This window comes from Numenius arquata, chromosome 6 (genome assembly GCF_964106895.1).
Source record: "Numenius arquata chromosome 6, bNumArq3.hap1.1, whole genome shotgun sequence".
In the NCBI taxonomy this organism is placed as follows: Eukaryota; Metazoa; Chordata; class Aves; order Charadriiformes; family Scolopacidae; genus Numenius; species Numenius arquata.
In genome coordinates, this window is record NC_133581.1 from 16,088,424 (window position 1) to 16,100,755 (window position 12,332).

A 12,332-nucleotide genomic window follows, 5' to 3' on the forward strand; every position below is an offset into this window, starting at 1 on the left:
TGGGGAAAGATTTCTTCCTTTGTAGCACCTTAACAGTGGTGATCCCTCACACGCCCGCAAGACCTTGTATTTTTTCAAGTCCTCTCCAAACATGAGCCACTTTATCTTGTTATTGTGGTCTATTTTTCCTTATCCTTCTAATGAATTCCTATAAATAAGATAGGGATCCAGCGCCTGTCATGTTGGTTCATTCAGTTCGTTATCTGCTCCTGCTGGAATTTTACTCTCTCTCTATTTATTGAGCTTTGAGTGTTTCACAAAAGAATATGGCTGTTTAATTAACCTGCAAATCAGTCTCTCTGTAAATCAGCTGTGCTGCTCCTCGAAACTGGATTATTGGGCCTCTTGGTTGACACAGCTCCCACTAAGTGCCATGGTGGCTTACTGTGGTCACCTCCCATAGCCGGGCTGTTGGTGCCTGCCTGGGGTGTGCAGCTGTGGGGTGAAGTGTGAGCATGGATGGATGTGCATTAGAGGAGCTGCTGCTCTCATCTAGGCTGGTTTTGTTTTTATCCAGCATGGGGGTGAATCCTGGGTGTCATTAGGAAGCAAGCTGTGATCTGTTCTCGGGGAGAAAGGACAGATTTCTTGCACGGTGCTCGCATGCTTCCTAGCACAACGGGGAACCTGGCCCAGCACAGGGGCTCCAAAGCATTGGCTGCTGCACAGGCAACAAATAAATGAGTGTCTATAATTACATGGTTTTGCAACGCTATAGAGTCTGAACTGCAAATAATGCTGTGGGGAAGGGGGACTGAATCTAGAGGATGAAAAAGGTCAAGGGAAGAAAATGAATCAGAAAATTAGATTGGGTGATAAAGCTAATTATGTCCTCTGTAGGATGGGACTTTTCCTTCTTTATCTTGTGTGGAGTCATTAACATGGGAAGCCAAAACTGTGAGATCTGAAATCATGCTTGCATGCCTCTCTGTCTTGGCCCACCATACATGATGAGATGCTTTCCCCTTCCAGCTGATGCCAGTGCTCATGGCCCTGGTACCCACAATGTACCTGCATGGCCCCTTCTTTCTCCCTGCAACATGCTGCTGCATCGTTGAGCAACGCCCTGGCAATGCTTAGAGTCCCCCAGCATTAGAGGTAGCTTTAAAACTCCCCAAACTCCTTGAATTTTAGTGTGTATCATGAGTGTAATATTTAGTTTGATGGGGATGCGGGGGCTTTGCCCACCTCTGCGGGATGCCTTCCTTTCCACCTGCATGTGATGTTTCTTGGAGCTTACCAGGATGTGTCTCAGCGAGGAAGATGCTACTCCAGTATTTCCATCTTGACCTCCTGAGCTGGGACCAAGAAGCTTGAAGTGTCTGGGAGGGCTGGATAGCACTTTGAAGGGGCAGGACCTTTTCTGGGGGGGTGGTTGATGCCAGGACATGGTGTGGGCATGGTTTGTTGCCTGGGAGGTAGCGGTTACTGCCTCCAAGGGTTATTGTAGCATCTCTTTACTCCACCTCCCTGGGTCGGATAGGTATGGGGAGTGAGGAAAGCTTGCTGTGAAGTGGGGCAGCTCTTTAGGGGGATGCAGGGAAAATGAATGTGCAGGAATGAGCCAGTAGTAGTGCTGCTGTGTGGAGAGGAGGGAGGGATGCTGGCATGGGGACAGCAAGGGACACAGGGCCTTCATTGGTGCAATTCATACAGTGCTGCCTCAACCTATCAAGAGGAGCCTATGGTCCCTGCTGGGCTTACTCACCATGGAGCTCCCCTTCCTGAATCCTCCCTATTTTGATTTTTTCATTAGTGGTCTTTTTTTTTTTTTTTTTTTTTTTTTTTTAATCCCTCTGTGTCCCATTGCCAGGGCAAAGCTGATGGGCACCTCTGCGAGTCCCATGAGCGGAGGGTGGATGGGAAGGGAGAGGTGACCAGATGCTGCTGGTGGGAAGGAGCAGCTGGGAGAGCTCTTTGGGCCCAACTGATCCCCTGGCAGGGCATACCTGGGGGCTTTCCACATCCCAGTGTGGCTCAGCGGTACCAGCTGCTTGCAGAGCTATGTCACCACATTTTGCATGCCAGGAGGGACCCGAGGCTTTGCAGCCCAGCTGAGCTGTGGGGCAGGGTGGGGGTAATGGGCCAAGCTGGTGCATGGTAGGCACCCCATCCCTGGTTGCCTTGTGGGATGCCCGCCCTCTGCTTTCACCCCAAGGAGGGCAGCTCATCCTTCTCTCTCCAGTGGCAGCAGCTCATCCATCCCCTTTGAATACCATGTGGATCCATTCCCAGATTTTCCCAGCCCTGGGGCTTGTTTCATCAGGAGCACTCCACCTACCAGTTTTTTCCCAGAAGCCAGCTGATGGTTTTTGTTTGCTTTTAGCCTTGCTTGTCTCAGACTTCTACCTCTCTCAAGCAATTGGATATTTAGGGCCTGAACTTGAGCCCATGGAAATTTTGGGGAGCTGTAGTGAGCCTCTGAGCCCCTCAGGGCTGCAGCTGCAAGTTATCCGCATCCTCTGGTGAGGTGGAGAAGGTCCACTGCACGTGTCTGAGCACGGTTCAGCTGGCAAGGGCACTTGTTGGGGACACTGGGGTCTGAGACTTTGCAGCTGGGATGGTGTGTGAGAACAAATTTTAAACTTCCAGACAATTTTTTTCCCCACCATTGGTATGACTTCACTCGTTCGATTGCATGGGGGTTGCAATCAGTATTTTGAGGCAAAAGACTGTTTTTTCTCAAGAAGACACGCTGCCTTAGTGCAGCAGGGACTGAGGGCTTGCTGCTGACTCCAGTTCCTGCTACAGTGCAACTCATCAGTGATGGCCATAAACGAAGAGAGCCTCAACTCTCCCAGGGAGTGGAGCAGCACATTCCCACGGCCTCCCTGCTGCCTCCTGCCCGTGCTCGGGTAGCAAACTCCCTCCTGCTGCCTGGGGCTGCAGGGGTTGCGGGGACTGCATTGCCCCGAGGGCTGCAAAATGAAGGACTGGTGGCCAAGCCAGTGGTGCTATAAAAAGCAGCACATTTGGTACGAATCTCACTCTAAATCCCAGGCTTGAAGCAGGGGTAAGGCTATAGCTCACCTCCCTGGGCTCAGACTTGTTTTCCAACCTGAGTGTATCGAGGAGGATGCTAGCTGTCTGTAGCCAAGGCCGGAAGGCTATGGGGGTTTGCTTCCCTCTGAGAGAGGGGGAAAATAAAAAAAAAAAAAAATAAAGTTGGGTAAGCTAGTCTGAACCTCTCTGATAAGTCTTATTTTCTCTTCTGGCATGCTTCTCCCTTGCAAAAACAGAGACCAGACTTCCTGCTCTTTAGAAAAAAACCTCCGATTTCTTGAACCTTAGGTCTGAGATGGAGAGACCGTGAGAAAGGGCCGTGGTTCGAGGTCATATGCGGCACCAATTTCTCACACCTACTGAATACTGTGGAGTTCTGGGAGGGCTCGAACTCCAGCCCTTTCCTCCCCCCTGCCAAATTCCTGACCGGTGATGTTAATACATTACCACAGCAGCCTATCTGTGTGCTAAGGACCCACGGTCCTGGGGGTGCAATCCATCATCTTGTAAGGGATGCGTTGGGGTTCTGTCTGCCATGATTAAAACCAATAATAATAAAAAGAAGCAGTCGTTCCCACCAGCTGCCTCATGCCTCTACGAGTGGCCTGTGCATCACCCACAGCATCTGGAAACACAAAGCATCCCATGTGCCTTTCTGGAGCTGCTCTCCTGCATGAGGCAGACGGGGACAGGCGAGGCTCATGCTGAAGGACCAACCCTGCCTGCCTCCCTCCTTCAAGGTCTGTTCCTGTCATTTGCCACCAGCTTTCTGAAATGTCTCTTGTTTTGCTTGTGGAAGCTGTAAATTAGCATGTTGGGGCTTTCCCTGCCTGTCGCTCCATAGCGACAGGTCAATTTTTCCAGGGAATTTAATGAAGGCTAAACCAGGCAGACTTTTATACCTGGCATGTGTGGATGCATGGCTGCACATCTGCATATCCTTCTTTGGGCAGAAATGGGATGTGCTTTTGTGGAGAAAACCCAAGATGCATTTAAAAAAGTAGAGTTGCTTTTATTTTTAAGGTCTCTGCTGCTCTGCCTGTGGTTTTTCTTCCATTCTTGCTCGATGAAAGTTTGGGCCATATCATATTCTGTTCAGATGCCTTGGCATGTCCTTATCGCCCCGTGCGTGATGCCTTTCCGCACACCCCCAGCTCCAGAGGTTGCTGGCGACAGGCTCTGCTGCCGCCCCTGGGTGTGAAGCAGCTCTACCCTGCTGTTTGCATCTTGAAGGCGAGCCATGATTTATAGGGGGAACAGGGAGACGTGGCTGAGGTGGTGCAGCTATGGGTGGGGTGGGGAAGCTTGGTATGAGAAAAAGGCTGAGGGTGAAGCATATAGACACATTTTTTTCCTCTCCCCCTTGCCCCCCTTCTTGTTCAAACTCTGTAGCCTGGACTCTGAACGGAGCAATGCAGCTGAGGAATTACATGAATGTAAGGGAGGGAGAGGCTTGTGCAGCATCTCTGGCTGCCTTTGACTGACAAGCCAATCTTTCAGAGTTAGGATAACTATCTCCCCCGAGACTAGGCTGCAATAAACTCCAGGCTGTGACATAATAATTTTTGATTTTATTTCTTTTCCTGGTCTTTCTGTATCGTACTGCTATCCACACCCCCTTCCTTATTCAGTAGGATGATTACCTGGCTGTAGTCTTTGCTATCAAGCCACATTACTCCCAAGTCACAGAAATCCATCCATCAAGAAGCATAACTGTTGCCTGCCTGTCTGACTCGGTGATGGCCATGCTGTAGACGCTTTACCAGCACATGTCACTGGTGTCAACAGCCGTCGTTGCTGGTGTTTAGCAGCAGCCTCTTGGCAGAGTGCTAATCAGGGGGTTGGGATGCCAGCTGGACTTCCACTCCATTTCCTACATCTTCCTGGCTTCATGGTCACCTTGGACAAGCCCTTGGGCTTAGGCATAGGTTTCTGAAGGTGTCTTGATACGTGGAGGTAAACCTGGGTCTTAGAGGGAGCTTTGGAAAGGGCTGAGATGCTAAACACACTAATGCCTAACACTGGTGCTCACAGTGTGAGGCATCCCCTGGGACACTGCTTTGAGCCAGGGCATATGTGGTTTGCAGGGATGGAAAGAAACAGAGCCATGGCAACATGACCATGCATTGCGTGCAAATGTCCTCAGCCATGACTTCTGTGGTGGTCTGATGCCAGTTGTCCTGAATGATGTGAACGGAGGTGCTGTCTGGCTATTTCAGCATACTTGACTCAGTCACACAGATCCATTATATGCTGTTTATAAGAGATTAATATGTGATTAATTTGTTGGTGGAAGGTCAAGTGGGTGAGGGATTTGCTCTGTTGTAGCCATTTGAGGGTGTGCTTTTCTATTTCATGTGATGGGATGAGCTGTACATCTCAGTACCCCTACCAGTCATGTCTGGGCCCTTTATAAACAAGTGATAAATACAAACGAAATAAAGCCTGGCAGCTCTGCTTGGCAACAGGATGAACTTGTTGGCCGTCCTAGGCCATATTCTGGTTTACGTTGCTTAGCCAACTTTGGTAGCTGACTGCTGGATGGCAGTGAGAGCGTTACCCTGAGTATGCTGGGGGATCTCTCTCCCTGATGGGCAGCAGGATACCAGTATTGTATCTGACAAGGCTGCAATGGATTACATGAGAAGGGCAAGGTCCCTTGCACAGGTTTCTGGCATCTCTTTTTTCCCCCAACTTCAACAGAGAGGCCAACGGGATGGCTGCTGGGGGATGCAGGGTACGCTTCCCAGTTCTTCTCTAGTTCATGCAGACCCACCTCTTGTGGGTGATAATTTCAGTGGCGGTAGACACTGTTGCTTTCGCAGGTGATGGAATCTTTACCCTTGATGGCAATAGAGTTTGCACTGGGTTGATGGGCTGTATGCCCTCTGGGAAAGAGCAGCCTTCATACCAGGGGTTGCGCATGGCTCCTCCTAAACTTTGTTGCCAAAACCTCTTCCCCAGTGAACCTTGGCTCTGAGGAGGCCGCCTACCTGACACAGGCAGTGACCAAAGTCAACACCATCCTGGCCCGATACCCCAGCGAGCTCAGGAGACAGGAATGTCCAATGTGCTGGTAGAGGGTTCCTGGGTTTTTCTGGTGCAGGTCTGCAAAGCCCAAAGCCTCTGGGAGGCATTTCATTTTCCTTTCTGGAATTAGCTTCAGTGCTGAAGGTTGGGATTGGGCCAGCAAAGCTTCCTTTGAGCCATCGGCCGTGCAAAAGACTCCTCAAGTCTGCAGTGTTTCCCTTAAACACAGCTCATCTGGTGCCAGAAATTTCCCTTGCCTGAATATTATAATCTCCTCAAGTGCCGGTGAGGAATTGCCCAAAGGAAACGTGACCTTTCCAGCAACGCTGAATTGTCTGGAGCGGGCGTTCATGACCACGTGCAGCAGCGCAGCCTGTATCGTTGTTCTGCAGGAGGAGGAGGTGTTTTGTAGGGCAAATGGAAATAGAACCCCTCCCTTGGCTGGGGGTCCAGAGGGAGGTGAAGTCAGGAGCTGGATCTGAAATGGGCAGCTAGTCCCAGTCAGAGCAGGCACTGACACTCGGCAAGCTGGGACTCTGTGGCCAAAGCAGAACTGAGGTGCTTTCAGCCCTTTCCTAGACCTGCAGGATCTCCTCAGAAAGAGATAAACCCCTTCCACAAAGAGTGTTTCACCCCAAACCAAGACCTCCACAAGCCGCTGACATGGGTGTAGGGACCGCGTAAAAGAAACAACCCAGCCCCATGATGAGATCTTGCCAGAGCAAGCCTTTCCTGCGGCTCCTGGCTGCCAGAACAGCAAAGCAGCCTCTTCATCCTCCCTTCCTTCTCTGGTCCCCCTAATGTTTGCATGAGGGGGTGATTTTCCTTTCACCTTGCTGGCAAACCCCTCTATCTAGAGGTCACTGGGTGCGGGAGTGTAGCATGCTGTAGCTCATCTTGCAAGTCTTCAAGTCTCTTGCTTTCTGTTTTTCTGTCCTGTGTTGAGTGAAATGAAGTGGGGAGCTCTCAATCCCACCAACAGCTATGAGTCTGCTTCTTCCCAAAACTTCCCCAGCCTGGGACCAACCTGGGAAATGCTGGCCAGAGGTGAAGGCAGAGGTACGCAGTATCAGCCCAATCCTGAAGCACTTTGTAATTATTTCTAGATATGTGAAAGATGGTTGTGCAATACTGCTGTGGGCTGAGCACATTTTGTTACTGAATGTGATTGTGAGCAATTAGAGCAAATGAGAGACTGTGGCCCCTTTCTAGAAAATGGAACCCTTTGGAAATTAAATCTTTCCACCTTTTTGCTTTGAAAGGCAATTTACCAGCTGACCCCCTCCTCACACTGATGAAGGCTTGGCCTTGTCCAAATTAAACTGGCATATTCGGTCTGTGGTCCAACAAACCCTTGTAGCTGACCCAAACACAAGGACTTTGGCAAGGTTTAGTTTCTCATTTGTTTGGAGTTTTTCTGTTTGTTTTTCACTGAAGACAAATATTTGTGCTGCTAGGTCAGTCAAAAAGGAATCCTCCTATTCCTCCTGCTTGTCAGTGTGACTACTGAACCCCAAAGCATCGCTTATTAAACCTTGCTCCACTACCAGCCTGCTTGAATATGAGAGAGCGTTCTGAATCCGCTAATAAACTGGTTTTAGGTGTTTGCTGGATGGCAGTGACATTTCTGAACCCAGGGTGAGCAGGGGCTTGGTGAGGGCTTTATCCACAGCCCTTATTCCTAAGAGGAGCAGGTATGGAGCTCCCAGCATCGCAGTCCTGATGCAACGCTTGGTGTGTCTGGGCTGCATCCCAGCGCAGCAGCGGGCAACTCAGAGGCCCCTTTGTACTGTGGCAAAGGGAGCTGGGAAAGTGATTTCCCTGCTTTTGCAGAAAAATCCTTCTCCCCAAAACAGTCGCCCCCAGCCCTGTCCTCAGCACATTCGGAGGATGCAGGGACAGAATAGCGAGCCGGTGAGATCATGGGGAGAGAGTTAGTCACATCCAACTGGGAAAGGGAGGGGGCTGCCAACCAATGTTGTTCTTGTACCGTGGAAAACTCACGTGGTTTGGAGGGGACCCCCCTCTGGACTCCCCTGGGTACCCCAGCCAAGCCATGGGCTTGGTGCAGCGCTGCCTCTGCAGTGGCTTCCCGAGGAGATGGGGAAGGAATTAAATCAAAATCTAATTTGTTCTGGCATAGACATGGACCTTGCTTCTCGTAACTGGGGTGATCTGGGCGATCGGGGGTTAAGAGCCTCTCTGAATCAGAGACTATCTGGAGCTGTCTGTCGAACAAGGGAGGGAGATCATGGCAGAGTTTAATGAATGACTTCATTTATATATTAAAAAAAACCCAACACACAACAACACGGTGGCTTCCTGCCAGGCCCACAGACAAGGGTTTCTATGGGAACCTGGGGGAAAACAATAAATAGGAGTGTGGGACAAGTAGGGAAGGGAGGAGGGGAGCCCAGGCTCCTGTCCGGGTCCGCTTTGTTCCCCATGGAGAGCAAGGTAGCAAGAGGCGACGAGGGGGAAGAAAGGGCAGCTGAATTTGCCGCTTGCAAAAAGACCCCACCCAAAATAAGGCAGGCAGTAATTATTACATGGTGGTGGGGCGATCTCTTGATGGGGTCCAGGATCTGCTTCATTCCCTGCTCCCCTGTGGGCTGGGCAGGGATGGGTGACCTGTCTCCATCTGGCTCCGCATCCAGGTTCTGCCGCCTTGGGGGAGATGGGAGTTTGGGAGGGCAGGGATGCGGAATCACTCCCAGCCTTCTGCCAGCATGGTGGTGGGACCACTCCAAAAAGAGAAGCTACCAGGGCTAAGCTCAGCAGTCCTGCCGGTGCCACAGGGTAAAATAGGCTCTGAGTGAATCTCCCCTGGAAAAGCTGATAGGGTTCATAGTGTAATTAGAAAAGCCAAATTTTTCTTGAAAAATTGTCCGATTAGTCACATTTTTTTTTCCCTTTCCTTTGCTGGGAGTGGGGGGTGGAATCTGTCCTGAACCTCAAATGAAAACAGCATCTTAGTGAGGCCCTTGGTGAAGTGAGATCTTCTCGCATAGTTCATAGTCCAGGCTGCGGGCAAAGCTGGGGAGGCTGGCAGAGTGGCACTTCTGGGGTCAGCTGAAACCTGCTCCTCGCTCACTGAAACAAGTCTCAACTAAGGCAGGGTTTTTTCCCTTCTTTCCACAAGCTCTTTGCCCCAGTCTGAACTGATGTCCCTCTGCATCTCCTACTAGGCAGGTTCATCCTATAGGGACTGCAATCCTTGGAGTGTGCCTGAATGGAGACACAGGTCAGGCTGGGTCCTGCTGCTGGTGGGACATCACCTTCCTGGCTCCCATGTGTGTGCCTTGCACAAGAACATTTCTGTAAATAGGTTTGCAAATGCCGGGGGAAACAGCCTTAATGTCTGTTTTGGACCTGGCTGAGCCAGGGATGAGTGAGGTGAGGGAGCATCTGCCCCAGCATCTGCTCCAGCATCTGCCCCGCCATCAGCCCTGGGTACCATGAGTCAGACCCATTGCAGGCCCTTTGTGTTAGCGGTGACCCTGCCACCATCACATGTCCCTTTCTGCCTGCATCCTGGCTGGTGCCGCCAGTGGTGGAGCAGGAGCCAATCCCATGTGGAGACCGATGTTAGTGGTGGATAAGGAATGTGGCAGCCGCCTTATCACTTCCTCGCGGATGTGAGAGGCCATTCTGCTGACAGAGGTGTTAATATCCAGCAGCTGAGACATCTGGGAGAAGCCAGGGCAGGTTTTTCTTCTCTGCAGGGGAGAAAGGAAGCTTGGCAGGGCAGAGCGGGACACAACTGCTGCCCTCTGCCACTGTTCCCTCCGCTCCTGGTCAGGCAGGAGCAGCTCAACTGCTTAAGGAAACTCACCCCCAGGGTGCAGATCTCACCCACCCTGGGCCACAGTTTGAGATGGAGGTGTGGGATTTCCTGCAGCACTGCAAGACCATTTACAAACCCCTCCCAGGGTGCAAAGCTGCTTTGCAGGGACTGGTGCTTCCCAGTGGGTTTCTAGCCCACGAGGAGGTGGCTGGTCTGGGAGGAGGGGGATATGCACCACGTCTCCCTTGGAGGCGAAAGGCTCTCTCTCCTCCCCCTCTCTCCATGTGTCTCACCTTATCCATGCACATCGGTCAGTCCCACTGCGGAGCCATGCTGATGGAGGTGGGGATGCTGCTTTGAGGACCACCACTCATGGTGGGAGTGCGCCTCTGCAGGAGCCCCAAGCTTGCTGGGGGGGAGCCCAGGCACCTCGGGGGCAGGTATCGCTGGGTTTTGCAGACGCTGCCCGATGGCGTTAAGGATGGGTTTTCCCTCTGGCTTGGCAGGCTGACAGCGCAGTGGAGCGTGGAAGACGAGGAGGAGGCAGCGAGAGAGCGGCGGCGGCGGGAGCGAGAGAAGCAGCTGAGGTCCCAGGCAGAAGAGAGCTTGAATGGCACCAGCTCCTGCTCAGAGAGCGCAGGTCCAGCACAGGAAAACCAGTAAGAAATACCCGCAGATAAATCCTTCCTTCAGTGACACACTTTTTCCTTGCAGCAAAATTCTCCCACATCCACAAGGCGGGTGTCTCTGTTGTTCGAAGTGGTTTGGGGAGATGGGGAAGGTCCCTAGTAGGTTTGGGTTGGGGGATTTAGCCCAGACTAACAAATAATGTGTTTCTAGTTTGGGCAGAAAAAGCCAGAATTCCTGCTTTGCTCTTTTTTTTTGGCTGGAGACTGGGTGTTTTACTGCCTTGAGAGTTTAAACTAGGACAGCTTGGGTAAGGCTGAGCTCAGGCAGGGAGTCCTCCCTGCCAGGGATTTCAGTGCTTAGTTAAATTTCAGCTTGTGACTCATCCTACACCGAAACTGATGGAAGTTCCTGGTACATGCAAAGAGAGACACGTGCCTGAGGATGTGATGCACAACCCCGGATGGATCATGGTCACCTCTCCCAGCCAGGCTCCCTGCTCCTCCATTGGAAGATGCTGCCCTGGCAGTGGGGAGCATGGAACAGCTCCTGAGCTGGTGCAGTTCACAACTCCGAAGCTTAGGGTTACCTTGATGCTTTAATGCGGCAGGTCGTAAATGGAAATAGCTCAGGAGGCATTTATGGAGATGCTGATCTATCTGCTGTCAGAGAGGAAACCCCTGGAGAAGGGATAGCATGACCAATCATGTCCCCAGCATCCTACACAGCTTCCCTGTGTCCATGGTTCAGCAGCCCAGGTACCGTACAGCATTGGGGCTGGCACAAAAAACAGTCTGCACTCTGAGTTGCAAAAGTCTGTCTTAAAGACCCCAGTCTTCCCACTATTTATATGTTCAAGCTCTTTCTAAATATATTAAATACAATGGAAAAGTGACAGCAGGATTTGGGATTACAGTCAGAGAGAAGCAGCAGCTTCATTTTAATGGAAAAAATAGCAAAAGCTATTTATAAAAATGTATTTTTTCAAGGAAGAGATCAGTTTTTTTCTCAGATAGTTTCAAAATTATTCAGGACTTTTTTGTTGTTGTTGTTGTTTAAAAGCATTGCAAGGAAGCTTCAAAACCTTTTGTGGAAATACAACCCAGTGATATTCTGCAGACCAACCCACTGCAATCTGCCCTAAAAGCAAACAGAAGAACTGGAAAGTAATAATAATTGTTAGCTTTTCCAAACCCCCCTTCACACAGGGGCTGGAAAATAATTCTCAGAAGTCTTTAAAACAGCTGACAAGATCTCTGGTCTCTGCTTTACCAGGAGATGCTGTGAATGGCCTCGGGCACAGAGCAGCGTGCAGCAGCCCCAGTAACCCAGCTTGCAGGCTCTGGTCCCGTGGGCATAGGCACAGACTCATTGCTGACCCCATGGGACCGTTGGCAGTGCCCAAATGCAATTGAGTGCTTAAACATCTGGGAAGGGTTTAATGACAAGAAGAACTCCTAAAATGAGGGGTTTTGCTCCTGGCTCAGTGATGCTTGAGCTTGGTGGGCCAGGCTTCACCGGGAAGGATGTTTCTTCTCCGGCCATCCCCTGGTTTCTTCTGCAGCTGCTGACAGCCACCTGGACTTGCTCATGCAGCTGGGGTCAGCCCTGGCTATTAATCTTCTGAAAAGCTTCGCTCTCTCTTGTGTAAACACTGCACCCTCCTTCCCTCAGCTCTTCCTGCGCTGGGACTCATCCCATCCATGTCACTCCTGTTTGTGCAAACCCGCCCTCGGCATTTCCTTGCATCAAAGGGACAGAGCAAAGCTCCTCTCCTCCCTTCCCCCACTGAAAAAAAAAAAACCCAAAAAAAAAAGAAATAACCCCCCAAATGGCAGGTTTGCAGAAAAGACATGTAGCCTTGGGAACCAGAGGGATGGACATC

At 50.9% G+C, this 12,332-nt stretch overlaps 1 protein-coding gene across 2 annotated transcripts in view; it reads left to right on the forward strand.

The window, feature by feature from the left end:
- The window catches only part of LSP1 (lymphocyte specific protein 1), a 50,864-nt gene that overhangs the window by 15,807 nt on the left and 22,725 nt on the right, over nucleotides 1-12,332 (forward strand). For both annotated transcript variants that reach the window (XM_074148582.1, XM_074148583.1), the window contains exon 2: nucleotides 10,327-10,479. In XM_074148582.1, the coding sequence (XP_074004683.1) occupies nucleotides 10,327-10,479 (153 nt within the window). The remainder of the gene's footprint in view (nucleotides 1-10,326; nucleotides 10,480-12,332) is intronic.